This window comes from Nymphalis io, chromosome 14 (genome assembly GCF_905147045.1).
Source record: "Nymphalis io chromosome 14, ilAglIoxx1.1, whole genome shotgun sequence".
NCBI lineage: Eukaryota > Metazoa > Arthropoda > Insecta > Lepidoptera > Nymphalidae > Nymphalis > Nymphalis io.
The window spans coordinates 7,845,470-7,871,790 of record NC_065901.1 but is presented as its reverse complement, the minus strand read 5'-3'; the positions used below and the strand labels follow the sequence as shown (position 1 = coordinate 7,871,790).

General features: G+C 29.3%; 1 protein-coding gene across 1 annotated transcript; it reads left to right on the top strand.

Moving 5' to 3' along the window:
- Nucleotides 1-1,559: 1,559 nt before the first annotated feature.
- On the top strand, nt 1,560-25,858 carry LOC126773146 (synaptic vesicle glycoprotein 2B-like). Its single transcript, XM_050493783.1, has 11 exons — nt 1,560-1,711; nt 21,342-21,471; nt 21,730-21,789; nt 22,107-22,202; nt 22,928-23,061; nt 23,507-23,697; nt 23,915-24,063; nt 24,151-24,550; nt 24,698-24,960; nt 25,193-25,352; nt 25,545-25,858. The coding sequence occupies exons 2-11, from the start codon at nt 21,435-21,437 to the stop codon at nt 25,726-25,728; spliced, it is 1,674 nt and encodes a 557-aa protein (XP_050349740.1). The 5' UTR covers nt 1,560-1,711; nt 21,342-21,434; the 3' UTR covers nt 25,729-25,858.
- Nucleotides 25,859-26,321: the final 463 nt, after the last annotated feature.

Below are 26,321 nucleotides of genomic sequence, written 5' to 3'. Positions count from 1 at the left end.
AACAAAAGGTAACTCATTTTAGTACGTGACCATTACAAAAAAACTATAGACGCTAACATACTGGTGGTAGAGCTTTGTGCAAGCTCGTCTGGGTAGGTACCACCCACTCATCAGATATTCTACCGCAAAACAGCAATACTTGATATTGTTGTGTTCCGAATTGAAGGATGAGTGAGCCAGTGTAATTACAGGCACAAGGGACATAAAATCTTAGTTCCCAAGGTTGGTGGCGCATTGGCTATGTAAGCGCTGGTTGACATTTCTTACAATGCCAATGTCTAAGGGCGTTTGGTGACCACTTACCATCAGGAGGCCCATACGCTCGTCCGTCTTCCTATTTTATAGAAAAAAAAAAACACATTTTTACATGTTCGATTTTTGTATAAGTGCGTATAAGTATTTGAGCGACATTAAGGTATGAATATGTTTAGGATAACACACTTGCATATGTGAAACAGAACGTGTAAAACTAGTTTTGGTACTTAATTAGATATAATTTAAATGTTCAATTGTATATGTTTATTATAAAATTAATCTAATAAAATTGATTATAACGGTACATTTCCACTGAAATAATTGCACATTATATATTAATTAGTAGCTAAACAAGAGGCTTTAACAGCGTGGAATTCATGTTAACGTGTGTACATAATACCTATTCAAAATATACATATAAAATATTTAAATAATTAGGTAGCAGATAAAATAAAAAAATGGTTATTTCAGTTTTAGTTACTCGCGTATATTAACTTAAACGAAGGCATTTATTTGAAATCACAGTCAGACATTCCTCTTTTATTTATTTGTATGTATAAATTCATAAAATCATCAATAATTACACAAGATTACATGAACTTTAGTTGACAATTGAAGGTAGTATCTTTTTTTGCATAAAACAGAAAAACAATATTGGTATGCTTTATATATATTTTTGTGGAGAATAAGAATTTAAAAAATATTAATACAAGTATATGTAATAATAATTCACTATTTTTGATTAATTAACTTTTATTAATTTATTAATTATTCTGATCTACCTTAATTTTTTTCCTTCATCGTAATATATTGAAATTAAAATATTATCTAACTTAAAATACTACCAATATTTATGAAACTAGATAAAAAATAATGACATTATAACCCAATGTAAAAGTAGCCATGAGTAAGTAAAAATTAATATTATTAACCATCTAAATTCAAATAATTCGACTAACTTGTACATGCTTAATAAATTAATTTGATTCTCAGATTCTAAGGCTATGTATGTCAAGTTATTATTAATAAATTGTATTATGTAAAATGATACTAATAAATTGAAACGAAAAAACCTTCGACCTTATTTTTAATTGTCATACACGTATGAAATAATAATAGAAGATAACACGACACTTGCGTCTATTCCGATCCTCCCCCTTACTTTTCCCCCGGAAAAGCGTTCGCTACGTGTCGACATTTGAAATCCATAATCAAATATTGTTTACGTGTTTTTGCGTAGTATTTACAATGAGATTGTCTGCGTTGACTTTTCGAGGCCTGTTGGTTGATATATAGTTTGACACCGAGGTGAGACTCTCGCACTCTCCCCAGAGTGTTTTCGGACGTAACTCGTAGTGTTAAGTTCATTTCATCAATCATCTCTCGTTCATAGCCACCTCAGTGGCGGAACGCTCATACGACAAACTTCATCAGAAGAGACACATCAGACCGACCGGTAAGTAGAACATAATAATTAACACGCGTAAACCTTGTGAGGCGATTATCACGGTCTCACACTCCCCTGTTACACATATGTACAGTCAGTTATATTGTATACACACTTTAAAATCTTCCACTATATTACTTATATATATATATAAGTGTGCAGATCCTGGGATCAAAGCTCAACACTAGCCAATATAATTTTGCTTGTTCACTGTGTCTACATTCGTTCCGGATGTGTGATTCCGGACGGATTCCATCGAAATTTGGGAGTTTACTCTGTTATAAAGTGCTTACAAACATATACTTGTCCGCTATAATATGTTCTTTGCATCTGGCTAGTCTCCCTTGAGAATAGTATTCAGGCTGAAATTTGCCAGTTGGGCATAATATTTTTTTAATTCCACTGTCATCGTTTACATTGATGAGTTTCTTATTATCATGATGTGGCTATATAAACTGATGACTTTACATATTATCTGCTAAAACATATATTTAAAAAAAATAGGTGTAGAAATGTTAAAAACTATAAAAGAAAGCATTAAAATAATTAGATATAAAGTATATTAAATTTCCCTGAATTATAATATTCATGAAATCTCGGAATTATTATGAAACAATTTTGTCATATAGAATATTTTATAAGTTTAATATTATTTAAAAAAAATTAACACCACATTTTCTATACAGATAGCTTTTTTATAGAATAGGTAAGCAGGAGGAGCACATGGGCCACATGATGGTAAGTGGTCACCAAAGCCCATAGACATTGACATTGTAAGAAATGTTATCATCACTTACATCGCCAATGTGCCACCAACCTCGGGAACTACGATATTATGTCCCTCAAACATAATCTTCTGAAATCTAATCTGAAAGTTAGTAAATATTTAGTGAAAAATTGACTGTTTAGTTTTAAATATTTAATACATTTGAAGTTATATAGTTGACGATACAAGTTAATAACATTGTAGTGTTTATTTTTACTGACCTTAACATAGTCGATGTTGTGCATGAATTTAAAAACATCAAAATCTAAATTTATCGTTACATTATATAATAACTCTACGAACTGTTTGCTTAGCAAATTTGCTGATGTAGTTATATTGTTGACTCAGTCAGTTCGGAAGGCGGTATCCTTCAGTATCACATATGACGTGAGATTCAGATGTTTATATATGAACAGTGATAAATTGATGTCCTCTCATTAACTATGTCAATACTGTGTTTCGTTGACGCCGACAAGCGTCTTATTGTTTTCTTGCAGATTGCAATATAGTTGACTTAGTTGATTGACTTAGCTTATATTTTGATTTTAAAAATATGATTTTGTTTCACCGTTATATTATTTATTAATTCACTGGCATTTTACTAGCTCAATTAAAACGTATGTTATACTAGACGCTTACTTTTTTTTAAAACGAAATATTTAATCTTCCGATATTATGTTTTTTTCTTCTTTTCTTTCGTTCGGATCTCGTTGTTTTCTGCTTCGTTAATACAATTAACTCAAGTCCATACAATATACAACATATGTTGTGTATTATATATATATATATACGTTCAAAGATAACTCGCCTCTTTATTATATGAACATTGAACATGTTAGGTATATATGTAAATGAATGATCCCAATGAAATTAAAATTCAGTCAGACAGCACTTAATCTTTGTAAAATTTGCCGTTATGTAAATTGGTTGTTAAACACCGATATCTCATAGTTCTTTAATATTCTTAATATAACCGTTAACAAAACTAAGAACCCAGTTATTTTAGGTTTTGAAATTTCGTGATATAAAGAACATTGCTCTTGCTGTTCTTGAAAATGTTTTTATCAAAATAACTTTAAATTCTAAAGAATACTTTAAATATATAATTGTAATATCAATATTCAATGTCGTAAAATGTATTATAATAATCAAATTAGTTCAAATATTCAATTCAATTAAAATATAAATATTCAATTATAATAATTAATATAGCACGTTAATATCATTTAATAATATAAATACATATTATTAAATGCAATGTTCCAATTTAAGTTTGTATTTATTTTTCCACGTGATCTATCATTTCCTTATATTCTGATTATAATTTGTTTTAAAACTAAACACGTTTTACGCCATTTTGTTTTATTTAATTTAAACAAAGTATATATATATAACAATCGATTCCTCTACTGTATTTGGAACAATATAACTTAAACATAGAGTGAATTAACATAATATAGATTCTATAAAATGAGTTAGTACTTTTTTTTTAACTATTTACTTTAAAAAATTATAAGCTTTTTGGTTGCCATTAAAGAAAATACACTTTAATGTCACTACAAAAAAATAGGGGTTTAAGGGTAAAGGGTTTTACTTGACTTTAGTTGTAGCAAAAAAAAAGAAAAGTAAAAAAGCATTATTTAAACAGTATTCATGTTGAAAAACAAACTGAATAAATATTCAATTAAATGTATGCTATGCTTAAGCATATTCAGTTCAACGTATGCAATGTATGATGTGTGCATATTAGCGCTTTAATTATATCAAGATTAATTAAAAGTAGAGCCATCTAAGAACTCTACAGTAAGCTCTTTAATAATGATAGGCAACGTAAAAACAACAAATGTTTATGTTATCTACAAAATTACATATTCATTTACATATTAAAAATATTAATAAAGAGCAAATTTAAAACTTCCTATATGATCCTCTATCCTATAGTGTTGGTATATGTTTTATAAAAGTAAACATATATACTATAGGATATACATTACACTTTACAATTATACATTTTCAATATTTTTTTAACCATTTCAATATAACCATTTTCTATCCTAAAGTTAAATTTATTATACAATTTAGTACCCTTAAAAAATAAATTAAAGTATTAATTTATTTATACAACTAATTATGTCACTAACGCAATCATATAGAGCTCTCGCTTGTCGCTCGGATTTACTTTGTGCTAAGCAGGTACTACCGTCCTACTCCGTATCCGTATCGTATCGTGAACTCCTTTACGATACGAATTTGATAGTTTTTCGTGCATGGGCTAAAATACATGAATCAATTATTTACCATATCGTATATATCGTGAAATTTAACACATTTAAATTCGTCATTTATGTCTTTCCAATTTCATTTGAACCAGTTTTATTTATTCCATTGATTACACCCGTTGTGGTGTGAAGAAGATACGGTATAATTCAGGTACGTTTGAAAATAATAAATAAATAAAAATAAAATAAAAAATAAATAAATAACGTTATTTGTTTAAAATCAATAATAATTGCACTAATTAAATGCGTTCTGCTGTAGTGAGTGACTGAGAAGGATACATTAATATTAATGCACTTTCGAAAATAATTTTATAGAAAAAATATAACGAAAATTTGTTAAATATTTACTAAAGATCAATTTTGATTAAAATTATTGAGATTTCAAATTTTGTCCTTGTTAATAGATTTTGATTTTAGATTAAAATCACGATATTTTTTTAATATGATTATTCATATAAATAAATTATTATATATGTGATTTGTTTAAATCTTAAAATATTTCCTGAAGTCCACTCTAAGGATCCATTGTAATAATAATATTATTATTTAACAACAAGGAATCGAAATATGTATATTAACTGAATTATAATTTTGGATACAAGCAACACTTCCTTTATCGCAATGTCACATGGCTGTAAAACATTTTGAGCAGCCGCAAAGACACCGAAACCTCGAATTAATTAATATTTTATGAATAAAACCGCTTTAAGGCTGCGTGCGCATCGTCACCACTGCTTGCTACAATTTTGTGTAGATACATCCGCCGCTCACATTATATGATATATCTTAATTTATTTTTAATATGATTAACACATTCCGTCGCTTCTTAATTTTCCTTCGTCATTGAATTAAAAAAAAAATTACTTTTTGACAAATGTCATTTTTTTCCCGGCGTGTTATCAGCCAGCAGATGTGAAACATTAAAATTGATGTTTATTAAAATATCAAGTAAAGAAAACCAATAAATATATAAAGTAAATTAAAAAAAACATAGTTCCGTTAATAAAATCAACATATTATTTCGCTATTATAAAGCAACGATGTACTTAATATATGGTATACGCGCCACACATGCACATGGGAGTAGAGAGCGATGTCGGAGATAATGACAAGCAGCATGACTGAGACGGCATAAGGAGCGTCATGTCGTCACGGCATACATACGGCATACGGTTTTTACCCCCCGAGTCCCGCCAAATATTTAACATTAAAATTAAAAGTAAAATATTTAGTAACTCTAATTTAATCCGATTCGTAACAGGTATTAATAGATAACCCAAATCTATGAATAGTATGAAGCACATGAGGTTTTGAAGTTTCGTTTGATAAAACATACTTGAGGCTCTAACGCATACTCCGTATTAAATCTCCCTAATAGTAATAGTAATTATCTATGGGACCGTCTTTTTTTATTTCTATTAAGAGATATAATGCTTAAAATAATTTGTGATAATAATACAATTCATTAATTATTTGTAACATTTCAGTCACAAATGTACATAAAGTAGCATTGTATTAATATCAATCTTCTTGTCCTAAAGTCAAGAAAGGCTTAATAAATATTTCACTTACAAAATAAATACATTATATACATATTCATTTAAGTATTTAAATTCACTTACGCTTTATGGTTATTGATAAAAGTTGTGCAATTATTTAACATACATAGTGCTTTGTTTTTTTGTGATAATATCAATTAAGTTGTTTTTCCACATTTATCGAGTTTATCTTTACACCAGCAATTCTAACTGTAATACAAAGTGAAATAAAAATGTTGCGATACATTAAATTATGTAAGTCAGCCTGCCTGCCAACAGCCTGTTAATGTCCCACTGCTTGGCTAAGGCCTCCTCATCTTTTTTGAGGAGAAGTTTTGCAGCTTATTCCACAGAGTTTAAATTGTGTAAGTTGTAACTATGTATATATACTTTTTCAGATAAATATTAATGCTGTTAAATTTTATTTTAAACCAAATTCACGTATATTCTCTCAAATTAGGTATTTTAAAGTGTCAGATCGTTTGTTTTTTAAAAAACAAAAGAGATCATAATTATTATTTTTTTAAGTTATTTCGTTTTAGCGTTCAGTAGCCGTATGTATAAAGATACACTTATAATATTTATAATCTTTTACGAGATATCCTTCTATATTAGAGCCGAAGCGATTAGAAAATATTATATCATATGTAGGCGGAAAATAAAAAAGTTGTTTTTTTTTATAATTTAATTTAGAAAGGCAGATAAAGGCCCCCTTCGCATATTTGTTGTGCCCTTAGTAGCCTTTGCGCATAATCACTTTTATACCGCCAATTCACAACCAACCATGGCATCTAAGCTTTGATGTCCCTTGTGTTTTTAATTACATTGGTTCTCACCATTCAAACCGAAATGAAAAGTACTGATGTTTGACGGTAGAATAACAAGTGATAGGAAGATAGCCATTGATAAATATTATTTAAGAAATTTTAATTTTTTATGTATTTTTACGTTTCCGTGTTCAATGCTCACAATTTTTTTTTTACCATTACAATATAAATATAATAATAATATCCAGGGACATTTTTCACACACGGCCATCTGATCCCAAATTAAGCTTGTACAGAGCTTGTACTATGGAAACCAGATAACTGATATACTACATGTACTATTTTTCTTTTGTAAATACACACTTATATATGTAAATATATTTAAAAGTCTTAGCTAGTAAGGTGGTATATCCTGTGAATATTGTACCGAACCTTAGTTGCGCAAGTCCCTCTGACACTTGACCGGGTTTTATATAATTATAGCGGTCACTACGTGTGTTAGTACACTTCATTTGACATCCACCTTCACCTTGATGGACCGGTCTTAGGCCGGGACACACTCCTCGAGGCCGTATCACACTATACATCTTATATACTGTGTCTGTTCCGTTGCTAATGTATCATTTCCTTATTTAATACAAAGCCAGTGCTTTTTACAATTTAGTTTTATATGACTATATTTTTATCACTTAACTCGCAAAATGATAAGTTCAGGTATTTATTATATTCAATTTATTATTATTATATTCAAGAGCCGCGATAGCCGAGTGGCTAGAACACGATTGCGGGTTCACATTCACAAGCAAGCAGCATTGGGTGTTTTAATAATAAAATTGATAGTTATTTATTATTTATTTATTTCGGTCGTAAAATTAGAGAGTACACATATAGTTAGAAAGCAATGATTTATTATCATATTATATATGAATTATTACGTTTACATAAAATATTCGATTTAAAAATGACTTCTCGATACGGACTGTTACTAATGTATTCGTTTTATAATTGTCGCGGTATACTTTTTATATATTATTCATTACATCATTCTAAATTCTGATTTGATTTACCGACAGTCCAGCAAATTTATTGTAAATGGTAAAAACTTTTCCAACCTGTTTTATTAGCATGTTTTTATTTTTAAAGTAATTATTGAACATAAGCAATTATTGCTACATATTTAGTTAAAAATATTTGTGTTAGCTTTTCTTATAATTGTATTTGTATAACGCCTATATATAGATATATTTTAATTTAATGTCACATTCTACAAAATGCCTAAAAAGAATTTAAAATAGTTATATGAAACTAAATATCTCGTTACGAGTAACTGTTACACAATACAGTAACTGCATAAATTAATAAAGTTTTGATTTCATTATATACTTATTGTTTTAATTATAAAACTATCTTATAAATTTCTGATTCGCTACTAAAGTTATGCCATTTTTTTAATATGACTACTCCTATTTATATAGTAATACCGTACTTGTGTTTAAAGAGTATATAAAACACAAAAACTTAAAATATTCTATTAATTATAAGCAAAAGTTTATATGTTTTGCGTTTTTATAGTTCTAAGATTAGTAATAATAATTATTTTTCTGATTTATTCATGGACGATCATAGTATAATAATGCAATAACTAAAATTTGACAGTTATGGATAAAACATGAAGATGATATCGTTCACTTCCTACACGTTGACGAAACATTAACGGAACTAAACAACAACCTTAGTACGATATAATTGAATAAACAATATCAGCCAAGGTGGGGCGAATACTAGTGTAATAATGTATCGGGAGGTGCAAAGCCAAATGCGCGTGCTTTTTTTCATCACATAACCGCGGGAACTCCAATCGACAACACGTCTAGAAATACTAATGAAAATATTATATATATATTTTTATATTTACTTAAAAAAATTATAGATATATATTTATATTAGAATCAAAAAGCTTCAATGCTTACCTTTAATTAAGTGTAGCCATAGATCATCACTCTATGCGGACTCTACGAACCCGGAGTGTCGTGAAATGTTTTCTTTCTGTGATATTTGACGGGAGTTTGCTCTATTTGTTTGTGCTTAAAATAATCTGCCTTAAAGTAACTTTATGAAACCCATAGTTTTGTGACAACCCTGTTTTGGACAGTTCCTAGATTCATTGTTTGTGGAGTTTCTTTTTCGGTAAGATGTTTTAATCAATATTCGCAATAACAACATATTTTTTTTATTTGTATTTATCAATATTCTAATAGAAGTTTATTTTTTTCTCAAATCAATCAATACGTTTATAAACCTATTGAGCTGCAATAGCTTTATAAATCTATTGATTTTATTAAAATATAATTTACAAAAGTAAATGAATATAATAAAGTTATAGTTCACGTATTTGCATTTTGGTAATCGATTTTTGTTTACATTTGGTGTTAGCTACTGTTAGAGACATCATTATATTTGCGATTTTTAACTAACTGTGTTTGAATCAACCTATAAACACAATTTACGACAGGTTTTTAATTTGAAATATCCGGCTTGCAAATAGATCAAACTCATTATTACAGAGGCTTTATCTTGCAAAAGAGTTTTTATACCTACATATTAATTGTTTTTGCGCTCTATCTATTTTATCTGTAGCATTCATAAAGCTTGTTTTTTTAACGTTGCAGCTTGTTTGTAAATGATATTTACGCATTGGAAATAATTTAATGTTAAATAATATATAAAATCGATTCAAGTTAATAAACTAAATTATTTCAAAATCTTCTCAACTATACCATTAACAGGCAACTATACCATTGGTCTAGTAGCGATTAATGCAGATGCAGATTATTGTCAAAGTACCCTTTAAAGTTTTGTTAGAAATAGTAATAATTAATAATAAAAGTTGTATTTAACGAGGTAATAATAATAGAGGTACTAATCAATTGTTTTTGCGTAAAACAAAACATTTTATTCTTATTAATTAAATTATATTTCCCATAAAGACGAACGTCACTTACATGAGCACAATATTAAACTTTAATTACTATTCTATATCTATTTAATACTATTAGATATCTACTGGTTAAGCTTCACTTTTTTATACTGTCGCAAGATTATTGTACGTAACCCAGTCTCTAGTAAAATATTAAAAAATAGTACTTCCTAACATTTTTCTAACCATACCAATCGAAAGAATCAATATTCAATGTCTTAAATATTAAATTTCAAAAAGAGTAAATACTTTTAACATTATTTTACAAGAGCTCTTCTTAAATATTTATTTATTTGTAATAAGCAGTTTCTTTTTAAAATTTCATACCATGGAATAGTTAATTATTAAACAAAGACGCCTAGTTTAGATCACAACAATTATCAAATTAGCTTAGGTTAATTGAGTCTAGGTCAAAAGCGGATAATGTGTTAGAAAATATTATTGCAAGCCATTCATGCTTGCATTTTATATAACGGTTATTGTTTATATAAATCTCACACAATTTGCTTGCAATATTTCAAAACAAATATAATATACCGAACTGCATAAATCATTTTATATTGTAATAAATATTCGTTGCTATTGCCAAAAGGATTGTTATCGTAAAGTTAAGTTTATGTGTTTTCATATGACTTTTAATTTAAATTTTTGTATACCTAGAGAAAAGGTTCATGGGTTCGCCTAGGTAGGTACCACGTATTCATCAATTATCCTACGTACGTGTTCCGGTCTGAAGGGTGAACCCGTATTATTACCGGAAAAAGGGATACGACATCTTAGATCTTTTGCCTTCCAAGGTCCCGTCTGGGTTCAAAGTACTCTTTGACAATATAAGATTTGTACATAGTTTTAACCTTACGATGATTAAAAAATATTAAGAAGTAGTATAAAAAGTATCAAGTGACCTATAGTACGTTCCTTTGACAAACTATTACTAAAAAAATTAACATTCATTAAAACTCAAACATAATTTCCTAGATATTTTTCATTTAAAACTACAAATTTGTTAAAAAAAAACTTAATTTATTACATAAGGAAAATCTTACAAATATAAACATAGAAGACTTAATTAAAATATACCCGTACAATGTATATATTATATCGCTACAAAAACAGTAATACAATAAGTATATTTTGCATAGAACAAAAGATATACATGTGGTTTAAATAATGTTTCGTTGATTATGCGGAAACTGATATAAAGTTTATTTACAATATTTTTTGAGGTCAAATTTTAACGATTGCTTGCCTTACGGCAGATGGGAGTTATTTTTTTATCATCGATAAATAATTCTTAATTATCGTCTACAAATTAGTAACTGTAAAGTTACAAGTGAATTCTTTAAAAAACTTTACAGTTACTAATTTGTAGACGATAATTAAGAATTATTTATCGATGATAAAAAAATTACTCCCATCGAGTTTCTTTCACCGGTTCCTAATACAAATCATTTAAATATATATAGTATAAGTAACAATTAAAAATTAATATACTTAGGTACTCTTTAGTCTTATAGAAGACTATTTAATATATAAACATTGTGCATTTTTAACTAGCAGCTATAATCTAGCATACGAAAAAAATGAATGTGAAAGTCTTTTTTTTTTACTTGTGCAAGTCACATTTTGCCAATTTCGAGTCGATAGGAATTATAATCGATAGGATTAGGAGTCCATAGTCATTGACAACTGTATGTTCTCTTGATTCTTAGTTTTCACAATATTATCTTTACAATCCTCCTTACGCCATACAGATAAATGTAATTGAAGTGTCTGTCTGTGATTTCATAATATTTTATGTTTAATATTTGCGACTTAGTAAAACCAAAACATTTTTTTTCTCTTAGTTCACCAATTCTAATCCAAACGTCACGCTGGCGAAGCCACGAGTTTTGCTAGTTTCTTATAAATATATTTGTAATATAAGGGGTGAAAATATTTTTCAAATGAAATTTGAATATTTCTTGGCATTTTATTAAACATTTTTGCATTATTTACTATGGATGTCATAAAATAATTACGTGTCCATTATTTGCAAGTCCAATTCCACGTGTCGAACGTTACATATTATAGCATAATTTATTGCAGGCAAAGGTGCGGCTTGCTTAGACTTAATAATAGTTATTTTCTGATTAACAATTAGCTTCAATCACATCTTATATAGCCCTTCTCTGCTCATCTGCAAAGTTTTTTTACAATTAGTTAAGCCATTCTGGAATTATGTTATTATCGATTTTTTTGACTGACGTGAGTGTATTTCAAAGTTTATCTAGTTCAATATTGCCTCTCTCTTTCATAGCATGCATCTGCAAAGGAGGATTCGCTACGATCGTTAAACAATACACCGATGCCTAATTATAGAAGTATTGTAGTGCTTATATTATTTTATTATTATACATATTTTTTTTAAATAAATTCAATTTATTTATTCTTATTGAACAAGTGTTTTTGTATTATATTTGTATAGTAAACTATACGATATAGTCTGGAGTCAAACGTTTTAATCCCATGGTGAGCCGTCTAAAAATTCACTTAGACCAAAAATTTACTTTTTTTTAAATTATTTATTTAGTAACTAGAAGCTTTTTGTAGTATTCTATTTAAAAAATAATATTGACTAATTAAATAAAATATTGACTATATAGTATTATATACGAAGTCAAAAACAGGTATGATAAATTGTGTTTGTTTCTTGTATTTAAGTTGATCTCTAAAAGTAAACTTTGAGTGCCAGGTTATAAATTGTGTATATAGACCGGAGAGGTACTATCGTTAAGTAGGATACCATAAGGATATTCGCTTGAAATACCTAAAATATACCAAGGCGTATTACGAATGCGTATATAAATAGACTTTGATGATTATTTACTAATAATCGATTTACGAATTATTTTTATCATTATATTATAAAAAATAGTATAAAAAGGGAAATAATGATACTCAGATATTTGTAATGATAAATAACAAAGACTGAATATATTATTCTTTATGAAGTATTTCGAAATCACCATCATCATTAACGTGCACAGAAATGATAAATATCGACTATGTTTAACTTAAAACAATAAGAATCATAATGTAAAAAGTTTAATGTACACAGAATAAGTCAATTTCTAAGAATACAAAATAGGACTTTGCACTTAATAAATAGTGGTTTATTTACCCATACATAGATTCGTTTGTTCATTAATATTTAAAAAGTAAATATATATATTATTTTTTATAAATGCATAATATATACATTATAAAAATATCTATCAAGATTTTAAGCCGTCGATATAATATATAAACGACGTATATTGTTTTTATACACCGAGTTAAATTAATTTGAGTTAAATTATAAACCTATCTACCTTACCTACGATAAGATTATAATAAGCTTTCGAAATTGTATGCGTTTTATTATAAATTATATGCTCCGTTTACAGTTTTTCGACGGTTTACAATCTGGCTAGATTTATTAATAAGTTAACGGTTCTTACAATTTTACGGTAACATATATTGTATGCATATCCTAAATACCAATGTAGTCACAAAGCTTGATTTTAAAAATTACGATATTTTTTGAACTTACTTAATTAAAATGTAATTAAATCAATTACTTTATATATATAAAGGTTAATATTACTATTAATTCATCGATTCCAAGGAAAACTGGAATGTTAATGTATTCAATTAGAGTGAAGCAAGTTCAACTTGATTTATATAAAAAAAATGTATTTTTTATGTTACAAAATATGCGGGAAAATGTTGCGAGAAAATGACATTACTTCGGGATGATTTTACCAAATAATATTATAAGACATACTTGAAGTATGATATGTGAATATATGCTAAAACATGGTACAGGGTTTCGATTAGGGTTCTTTTTATCAACGCTGCTGCACTTGCGTGAGCCTCTGGAATTGGGCCTAATTAGGTAAGAGACCGGATGGACTGACCCTGGTAACGGGGACGAGTCTTGTTATGGCCATATGCTTTAATACATAACATTTCAGTGTAAGGCGTTGCTTTTTGAAGCGGAGAAACTAACTCTTTCTCTTCTACTATCGTGAATTCCTCATAATTCCCATTATAATCATAAAAAATAATACAAAGAAGTATGTATATATCAAAAATGCGTGTGCGTTTTTATGGAATACGTATATTTAATCTACATAGTCAAAGTTGGATTTAAAAAAGCTTAGTATATACAATCGGAAAAGCTGAAACAAAAGTAGTTGCTGTTCAGGTTAAATAAGCGGTAAACAAAAAAAACATTAATATTAGAAAAATAAAGGGGATATCTATTTTTATGATAAATAAATATCTTATTCGATATTTTCTAATTTTAAAAGATTTTTCTATTTCAGTTATAAAAAGGTATCTAAACAATATTTTAGACACAGCGAAAAGACTAAGTCCCTTTAAATACATCTTTTCAGTTGTAACTACACCAATTTTAACCCTGACCTATGCACACACCTCAAACCACAGCGACTAATAAATAACAACGTCAGAGCCTCGCGTTACGCCATCATTCATGTGTACGAATGTAAAACATAATTATCCCTTGAGTTCTATATGTGCTCTACCTTTAAATATATTTTATAATGTTTATTGAGCTGTAGTTAACTTCTTGGTAACTGGTAGTTTTAAAATTACCTTAAAAACATATTTTATCTTCCAATATAGATATTTTTAAATACATATAATAGTAATTGTATGTTATTAAAACAAGTTATTAAATAAGTGGTAGTAGAAGCAGTAGCTCCCCGAAATGCAAAACGATCGTAAAATGTATGAAAACGTCCCCTAAACCGAATACGACCAACTGTCCAACCAGGCCAAATGCTAGCCTAAAAAACTAAAACTTGTGGTCTTGTCGCTTTTTCCTCATCCGTCATAGTCACAGTTGATGGGACAACAATACGTCACTTCATCGTCATATTTCGAGTCAGAGGAATGTAAATACTACTAACTTTCTAATAGCGCGCTGCTACTGAGACTTTTTGGATAGAAAAATATATTTTTTTCCAAACCCGAACCCTCAGGAAATATACAGCACTGTAAATTAGCCACTAGATCACCGAGACATTTAAATTTATTTTATACAGATTGTAGCTCTCGACTTTCATATGACCCTATATAAAGTTATTTTAAAACATTTACATCCAAAATAATATTTACATGCGTCATAAAAAAATCTGGTTCGGTTGAAGTCTGCGAAAAGAGCCAAAAATATCAGAACTCGCTATATCGTTACCGAAGATCAAAGTTGAATTACTTTGTAAAAAATCTGTTTTATAAATATATCGTGATTTTTATTGATTTAAATAACTCTATCGATGCACTGCAAGTAATAAAAAATTGGCAGCAGCAAATCTTGCGATCTATGTATGCATCCGATAAACATACAGCATGACTTGTTTGAATTTTATTTATCTTGGTTTCGTGGTTGGAAATACCACAATATTATTAGCGTACCTAAGGAATAAGACCCGTCTTGGTGACACGAAAAAAAGGACGTCAACAGTTACAACGTATACTTATGTATATATAAAATGAAAATATATTTTGCCTTCAACAAGAATACGACAGTTACAGAAGTATAAAAAAAAAGTTAACAATAAATAATACTTTAGTTGAATTGTATAGCTAGTTTACCGCGATTCTGAATAAAAGTTCAAGATTTTATATACATCTGTCTGTCTCAATTATACGAAGGGGATCTCAGTAAATTGGTTCAACGACTTGCACTGCTACTACGCATCAATGCGAATATCGGAGCGTGTTACGATGATTTATTAATGCAAGGCGGTCTAACGGCGGACATCCGCAAATGACTCAAAACTACAATATTAAGTCAGTCAGTAAATCTGTCAATGTGAAATCAGCACTATTTACGCTAAATTACCATATATATTTATTTTGATGTGTACAAAATAATGACCGTTATTATTTAAGCATGTTGATTTTTGTATACGAGAAGATTGAAAGAGAGATTTGCTTAAAATCAAAACTTCATAATATCCTTTCTCAGCTCTACATAAGGAATAATTATATTAGTCTCAAAAGTTAAATGATGCTGATTGTTTTCTGGTTAATTAACTCGTCCGCCCTACTACTGGTAATCATCAATACTTTCTCTTAGTGAGTTTTAGTTTGAAGATGGAGTAAGTTTAAGGGAAACTAAATCTTAGATCACATAGCAGCGTATTCATATATATAAATATAAGTGCTTATTCAGCTTACAAAAAATTGACAAGAGTAAATATATATTATGTCATAATATACATGTAATAGATTTGGCCTATTCTCTTGCAATAATAAAAAAGCTAGCTAAACTTGTTTGACCGTGTTGCTTTATAATAAAAAAATTATCATTTATTCTTTCATTTTAATTTATCTTGTATAAATAATATATTTTCTTTATTCAAATTTGCCTGTTAAAATATAAAACGAAAAATGCAATAATTGAATTGGACACCTTGTACCTAATTATTGTCGTTAGATACAAGGTTAAAGGCATAATGATAAATAAAACATACGTTGAGTAATTTATTTTATTTTGTATAAATAAAAATGCTGTTGAAAATATAACATTAATTTCATAAGGTAATTTAAATCGACCTATTTGTATAAGATTATAGTTGATAAGACTAATTTAGTATAATTCAGATTAATTCAAGTTAATAGGCAAGCTATGTTTCGTATTTTAATGCATTATTCTATGATACAATGCCAAGGATCTATTGTATCGTTCGTACTCAACATTATGTCAGCCTCCTTTAACGATACAAACAATTTGATACCGCGAGGAAAACAATTTGTTTAGTATTCCACTAATATTATTTGTAAATTTCATTAAGAAAACTCTTAAGGATGGTATGTGAATTGTTTATTTCATGGTAGTTTCAATGTTCGTATGTTAATCAGGTATTCAATATTTTATTTATTTATTAATTATGTAATAACACTACTTAACAGAACACTGAAAATAATAGTATATGTAGAGTTAAAAGAAGGAAGTGATCTTAAAATAAAGACAGATTCCAGCCAACATTACAACAAGATTGCTAGACAAGATTGTGGTCCAGTTACATACGAATTTGTCTCACGCTCCTCATAAACATATCCTGTGTTATTTGTTATTGTTACTCACGCGGAAGAACGTAGTAAAAATGCACTTAAGGACGGACAAGTGTACACAGCGTTACATGCGATCATTTTAGTACTAATTTACAGTGAATATTATTTATGCTAATAGTTGTCTTTTGAATTCAATTTGTCATTCATCGTATATACTAGTATAATATACAAATACTTATAATCATGTTTTTATTATTAAATAAGGCACTGCGGCCGACGGCAAGTAACTATCGCTGATAAAAAATATTAAAAAAAAATCTGTAATTATTCTGATTCTGCAATAGTTCCTTTTCATTTAATGAATAACAATTCGTCTTATTAATGAAATTTAAATTCGAAATCGAATCTTCATGCACTTGGACTCATTTTAGAACTAGATTAGAATTCTAGATCATTTATAATTTCAAGGTTCATATAATATTTTAATTATTGTAAATAGTATACAAGAGAAATATAAATTACATCTTTAATGCATATTTTTGAGCAAATCAAGGGTAAACTTGTCAAGTTACGACAAAATTTCTGTGTAATTGTTGAGCAACAATAACATTAATCATCTTAATTGTATTTTCAGAATATTTTAATTCAATTATTAACCTCTACGAAGAATTTTATCAATTTAAATATCTAGATCCATTACAATATTATAGTATAATTACGTGCACGAAATGTTGTGATTATATCCATTCATAAGTTACTATTTTTCCAACGAAAATTTAATTATTATAGAATATTATATATTATAGAATAATAATTAAATCGTATGAAGATAAAAATAGAATCTTATTGAGTATTCATCTATATAAATAATAAAAATGAAACTGATCGCTGTCTGTGCACGGAATATATTTACGTAAAACTATTAACTATTGTCTACATATTAGGGTCTTTATCAACGCAATAGAACTGTACAAATCGTGACCGCGTGGAATGGTGCCAAGAATGCTAGCACCATTTCCCCTTTGAATCGGAATTTCGACTCTGGGCGAAAAATGAACCTGTTAGACGGTTAGTCAGAGAAAGACATCCAAGTATGTCGGAATATATTTAAGGGAATGATGTTTTTCTCATGACCAATTGTATGTTGCTCTATCTAAATCCATCCGGGTGCGGCAAAAACCAATAAATACTAATATCAAACGATAATAAAACTAAAAATTTTGTAGACTAAAATATTACAAGTCTGCTCTTAGTGATTTATTTAAGTTATACGCAGTTGAAACCGCGGGCACAGGTGGATTTTTAAAATAATTGTAAAAAAAAATTATTATTATTTTTTATTTATTAATCTAATACTTACTTGCCAATGTCAAAAACTGAAAAAAAAATGTTGTCTTCTATTACATTGCAACAACTTAACTTAAATTAAATTAAATCATACTTATAAATTAAAAAATATACTTACGAGAAGGTTCATAATAACACTTAATTGATAATTCTCATCGCTTACAATAATTTAAGTATCATTATTCATTATCTATTCGTCATTTTTTTAATTCACCTTTCTTGTACTGACACATGTGTCGTATTTAAGCTTTGTACCATGAAATACGATATTCTATAAGAATCTCGAAATAAATAAAAAGAATAAAGGGAAAAGTACTTCATTAAGCCAGATATTATCCGCGGCAAACTAGATCTGCCCGGTTACTTGCCATGCGGTGATGTCTGTTTCCCGCCCATTGTTCGCACGTTATTATTAATCGGTGGTTTGTACCTATTCATTGAACCAACATATTTTCATATGACGATTAAGAGTAAAAACTAATATAACTGCCTTATCAAATAGATCATATTATTATATAAGTATATTTTAAACTGTACTTTGTATATAAATAAAGTGAAAAATGCCTATGAATATGACAAAACAATATCTAGTTTCTCTAATTTCTTATTTTTTTTATTACAATGAGCCACAGACTAAATTTATTTAGCCACTATTTCATAATGAAATAGTTTATAGATCTAGAAATAGCAAAAAATTACTTTAATATTAAATATGTATCAAATACATATTTAATATTAAGAAAAACATTCCAATCTTAACAAAATTCAAATCTTAACATACTTTCTTTTGATATCCTGTCAAGATTTACCATTTTTCTAAATCCTTTCTAATTGTCGCTTATTATAACAAGCCAATTACTAGTTTCATACTTAATTTCATTAGAAAGTGGTACTTTTTTGGTTGCGATGAGAGTAATACTGTATATACTAAATCGTTACGTTTAATTTCGATTACGTGAATATAAGGTGCACGTGATCACTTATAATTTAAGATGACTTCATCTAGTTACAATATAATATGAAAAATAAGCACTGATGATTTTATTTACTTAAGGCCCTTAATTTCTACCAAATATTGTATTAATTACGCCTCAATAAATGATTTCTGAAGCTAAAGTATTGAAAAGCGAAGAGACTTAATACGTATTTTTTATTCAACTGAGCATTTTAGATAGCTAGTATTTTATTTTTCGTTTTATGAGCGACGATTCTCATAATATTTTCAACGTTAAGGCTATAAATATGACTGATGTTTTTATATATAGAACTATTACATAGATCATTTCATGTGCTTTAACTATACTGCCAAGAACATTCAGGTTTTTTTTTTGCTTTTTTATGAAATGTAATGACGAGGTAGGTAAAAATAGACACCGCGACATCGCCCGTGAAAAAAATAAAAAAAATATTAGTAAATTACCGTATTTATTTATTTTCATGTGTTCCAAATTATAATCGTTATTAATTAAGCATGTTGATTTAGTAAACGAAAAAAAAAGATTGAAAGAAGGATTTCTTTAAAATCAAAACTTCACAAAATCCTTTCTCAGCTCTACATAAGGAATGATGACCTACAAATTTAAGTCTCAATGTCTTTAAGTTTGTGTTGCGATAATAGCCTGCTTCTGATTTTGCTTACATCGAATAATTTAACAAATGTTTTACACAATGATACTTACTTGACGTACCAAAAATAGCCTTGTATTTTACTTAAAGTCCGGGTTTACAATTTTTAATCAGTACAGTAAAAAAAAAATTTTATCCTCGATGTTGATTTGTTTTAAAAATTGTTTATTTAATAAAGTCACGTTGAAACAGTATAAGAAACATTGTAAGTAAACTCATGACAGGTATTACAACTACAAATGTCGTAGACAAAGATGAATCAATGAGCAAGTTTATATGTTTAAAAACGTTACTTATTTAAACTAACGATTTTTGTTAGGTTAAAAAAAGACGGCTGATAAACAGAGTGACATTCACTGATATGTAGATTAATTATTTGCTAGGAACGCGTGTTATCGAAATCGACAATTTCTTTTTTATTTTTTGTACGGATATGATCCAGTTTTTTTTTTTTTTGCAAATTTATGACGCAAACCTTTCGAATTAAATACGTTTCATACTTATATTCTTAATATAAATTAAATATTTTAAAAAAATGAAAAAATTTTGGTAGTGTTACATCGTTGTGTTATGTTATTAACCGATACGTAGATTTATAATCTTCAATTTGTATTATTTTTATATCCTTAATAAGTAAAAATCGATAAAAAAATTACAAATTTTGTGCAATGTTTAAATCGAGAGGCTTGCATAAATTTTCGTACTTACATGGAATGAATGGAAGTAGTATTACTCGTTATTTTCAACGATTGTTAACCAATTTGGATTATGTTTTTCATTAAATAAATTTTGCTTTGGTTAATCACATGTAATTTAAACCGTGGACATAATGTACATAGTACCTACCTATAGTACTCTTAAGGGTAAAAAACATGGAGGTACACTTGAATAGTCGGTCAGTCGGTCTTAGGCAAGGCATGGCAAAATTTATTTAGACATAAACACTGAATCCAAGATTTTTATTAAATGTATTTTTTTTTATTTAATGTGTACATACAGACAAATTTTTGAAGTCGTAATTTATTTTCTTTGTAAAAAATATTATTTATTTTATAATATACTATACTACGCAAAGCCAAATAAATTTCTTACTTTTGTATTAGAATTTGATAAGAAAAAATAATCAAAAGGTATAAATATTTATAACACTTTTTTATTTAAAACACAAAATAGATGCTATAAATACTCTACAAGAATGTATGACGTATACTCTAAGTTATAAGTATGGCTATCACCTCCTACATCAACGGCAATTATATTTTTGTCAGACGAGCCGTGTGCCGTTGGAAGCAAATCCACAATCACTGAGGAAGTTTTAGTCCGCGACACCGCCGGCATACACCGCAGATCGCCCGCATAGGATGATAGAAACTGACCCGGGGCCTAAGAAACCTCACAGTGAGTATTCATCTTCTATATTCATGGCATGCCTTAGTGTCGGATGTAAGTCTGCTACATGTCTGGATAGACAATGAACTGAACTCCAATGCGGTTTGGTGGATACTAAACCGCATTGGAGCAGGCCAGTGAAATAATCTTCAAGCAGTCTTAAGCACCGCCATTGAATATTTAGAACCTGTTACTTTACTTTTCTTTACTTTATTTGAAGTATAAAATATTAAATTATAAATAAAGTTTGATTTCAAATTGTTTCAGATTGTGATGTAAAAATTGAACACCAAATAAACGGACCAAGTTCCAAAACTATAGATCTTGGTAAGTTGAATAAAATAATATTATTAAGTACAATACTAATAATAACTCTTAAATAATTAACGAACGGTAAAAAAGAATAACTTTTATTACTACGAATCCTTATATATATATTTTTTAATTTACATATGAATTTAAAATTTTTCTCTATACGAAAATTACTGATTACACGTTTCATGTGAACCAGTATTAATGGAGATACATACAACATACGTAGTGCTCCGTACGCACTTTACGATATTTTAATTCTTAAGGTATACTTTAACATTTAAACGGTGTCTTCGCTACGTCGATACATTACAACTTTATTCATTTGTCAGGCGTCGTGCCATCGCTGAAGAAACCAGCAAAGCTCGACCCAGAAAAAGGCCCGAACTCGGAAAAAGCTGACTTCGAACGGGCAATCGAACTCACTGGTAAGTAAGAATTACCAGAATATATTTTTTTATAAAACTACAACAGGCTAGATAATAGACAGTTTTTCTATACTATGAAAGTGTCACTTTTGTTAAAACAGAACAACTACTAACATAAAACACAAAAATGCTTTGCGTAATTTTGTTTGAGCTGCTACTTTACCCATTATTTTAATAACCTTTTAAAATTAAATTACAATCGTGGAATGTGTAATGGGATCTTCGAAGTAGCTTTTGTAAATAGAGTAGTAATTCGAACGAAGAAACAGTAATGAGTCGATTTATGAATGAAGATTGTCGGTGCAGCGTATTTTCATAGCGTCGTATCTCGCAGTAAACACGCTACTGCTTCTGGGAAGTTAGTCGTATGACAAACAGATTTGTTTACGTTTGTACAGGATATGCGGCTGTGGCAGCTATATTCTGAATATGATATGAAAAAAAAAATCATTGCGCTTTAAAATAACATCATTTTTGTAAGTTTATAATATTTCACCTGCCTCTTCCTCGTTTAGGTCTAGCTTACATGGAGAATCTTGTCTGCCTGCCACCACTAAGCATCATTAGACTCTTGACTTACAAAATTACTTATTGAATAAGTGTCCTACACATTTGTGCTTTATACATGATAAATTCAAAAGAAATTATAACTGGTCCCGTATTAGGACGAAAGCTGAGTGTCTTAATACAGTATTTTGTACTTATAAAATATTTTTTTTTTCTAGGCTATGGACGCTTCCACTATTTGTTGCTTGCCGTGTGCGGTCTCGTCAGCACTTCAGAGGAGATGGACGTCATCTCCATGTCCTTCATCCTACCTTCTGCGCAGTGCGACTTAGATCTTACCACACAGACCAAAGTACATAATACTGCAAATTATTTTTCTATTTCTATACTATCCAATAGACTAAGGACCTACTAATTTTTTTTATTTTGAAAAATTTCTTATATACGTGTTTTTAAATAATATCAACACTTAAATTGCGTCACGGTTATTGATCCTGTTTATAAACATCTTACTTTTATAAGAATACAATGATGTCACAAAGATTTCACACAGTGCGAATTTAAAGAATATATATAAACACAATTACAGCTTGAGGAGGAAAATTTGATGTTATCAAACATTTTGCACCAATATTTATTGAGCCTCCTTTATTTATCACTAATAGGTTATTCCCCTTTTTTTGTAAAATATATCTTAGATTAGGTTGTTCTTTATGTTTGACAATACACTATACAGCCAAAAATATAGAAGAATCTCTTTATAATGTTGAGATTCTTAAAATTATATTTTCTTACAGGGATGGCTCAACAGCATAATCTTTATCGGGATGATGGTGGGCGCATACGCGTGGGGCTCGGTAGCGGACTCATTGGGACGCAAACGAGTTTTAATCGCCATTTCCATCATCAACGCGCTCGCCATAGTCGCTTCCTCTTTCAGCCAAAATTATGAACTTTTTATGTTCTTCCGCTTTATGAATGGCGCTGCGTAAGTATATATTTTATTTTATTTCTGTATTATTTCTACATATGGATTAAGTTCTTTAAAAAGTCAACAGAAAATATATGTATATAATCTTATTTATTAATATTTATTATCTTATTATTTCCGACTCACTTTTTAGAATTTTCGAAACGTAATTATTAAGTAATAGTAATATGATCGTTATTATATATTTTTAATAATTAAAATAATTTCTTTACAGTTTGGGCGGATCAGGTCCAGTTATCTGGTCCTACTTTGCAGAGTTTCAGCCAAAAAAGAAGCGAGGTGCTATGTTGAGTTTTATGGCTGCTTTTTGGACTCTGGGCAATTTGTTCGTTGCTGGCCTCGCTTGGGTCATTATTCCAAGTGGTATGTACTTAGACATACAAACATATGATATACTGTTCTATATTATTAAAATAGTCACCAAATAATTCCCAATATTTGTCGTTACAGAGATCGGCGGGGTGACAGGTGGTTTCGTCTACAATTCTTGGCGTATCTTCCTACTGGTTATGTCACTACCTTCCTTTTTGGTAGCAGCGTTGTTGTTCCTTCTACCAGAATCTCCAAAGTTTCTCATATCTACTGGACGTCACGAAGAAGCCTTAGAAGTATTTCGGGGTATTTACATGATGAATACCGGCCGGGATAAAGATCAATACCCAGTCAAACAAATTTTGGTAGACGAACCTTTACACACAAAACCGGAAAAACAGATTGAAGCAAAAGAGCCGAAATCCAAATTGAGACGAATGATGAGTGATATCGTGGAACACAGTAAACAGCTGTTCGTTCCACCAATACTGAAATTTACTATGATCTCTATAACAATAAACTTTACATTCCATATAGGGTAAGCTTGAGGTATTTTTTAAATTTAATTGTAGACGAAAGTTACATAACATAAATACTAAATTGTCTAGACAATATTATTATGATGATTGAATGTCTGAGAATATATCGAGATATCTTATATAAATCATCATTTACAATATTTCAGTTACTACGGTCTTATGATGTGGTTTCCTGAAATGTTCAACCGTTTCGATGAGTGGTCGCGGACGCACGACAACGCTGAGGCGGATATCTGCCAAGTGACGGCCTACGTCACCCAGTTCGGCACACACTCGGCGGAGGCGCGCTGCGACTCGCACATACACTCGGATGTCTTTATGGAGTCGCTCATTACGGTAGCTGCTGCTATTCCATCGAACATTTTCGCCGTTCTTGGGATGGACAGGCTAGGCAGAAAATTCTTTTTAGGTGAGCTCTTTTAAACTGACGAAAGAATAGATTTAGAAAATATTACTAACACGACTGTAACTAGATAAATAATTATTTATTTAGTAGTTTATTATGATCAACTAACGATCCTATCCTACATACTAAATAAGCGATATAAATCTACGAAAGTTAGAAAAAAGAAAATCCAGTGCTTTATTTCATTAAAAAGGTGACATAATACAGTATTATATATGAAAATAAACAATTTCAGTGTTCGCAACGTTTTCGGCGGGTCTCTGCTCGGCTGCAATGTACTTCGTGTACAACAAAACTAATAACCTAATCGTGAGCGCCATCTTCAGCTCCGTCATCTCTTGCGGAAACGCCTCCCTTGACTGCCTCATCACTGAAGTCTTCCCTACTAATTTACGGTATATATTGCTTTAGTAATCAATTTAATAAGTACTAATGTAATCAATTATTAGTGACTTATTATCAAAGTTTTCAATGCATTTAAATGCATAATATACTATAATTGAATCATTCTTAGTTTCATTAAATAAAAATATAATTTAGTACAGGTTTATTAAAAAAATCTACTAAACTAAATTTCTTAATTCTAGTGCAACAGGAGTAGCGGTCTCCATGGTGGCAGCCCGTCTCGGCGGTATCATCGGTAACGTGGTCATCGCCGCGCTGCTGGACCAGTACTGCCCCGCGCCGACGTTCATCGTCGCTGTCCTGCTCGCCGGCGGCGGCCTGATGTGTCTCTTCTTACCCAACACTACGAGACAAGCTTTGCAATAACCAAATAAATACGCTTTAGGAACGTATCACATTCAACGTTCCCGCCAAATACAAATATGTTTGTAAAAAATCCTATCACTATGTTATTTATAAAGATTTTTTTTAAATCATATCATGGATATAAAAGTAACTGTTGTTTTATCTGGAGCCCGGATTACTGTGAATTCTGATTTTGCCTTAAATAATTACTGATGTAGATATTTTCATATAAATATTGTATTATACCGATGTAATCATAATATAACTATTGTTTAAAAAAAATGTCCTTTTTAAAATAAAAAGACTAAAGAGGTTGTCATGTCGTATTATAGGATACAAAATATGAAATTGCGTATTTTATTGAAAGTATTGTAGGCTAAGTTATCATCAATTTAATTTATAATCATGGTTTTTAGCAATTGTATAAACATGTTACGAATTTATAAATAAAAAGAAACGTTAGTGTATCTTAAATATTAATTTAGTCGAATAAACACTTACTAGTAAGTTTGAATAAAAGTGTTTTTCTAAATACAAGCACTTGTACAACAAAGCAATTTTATTGAATTCCATTTCGTTTTGTAATTAATATTTTAAGTCACGAAGTCAAATTT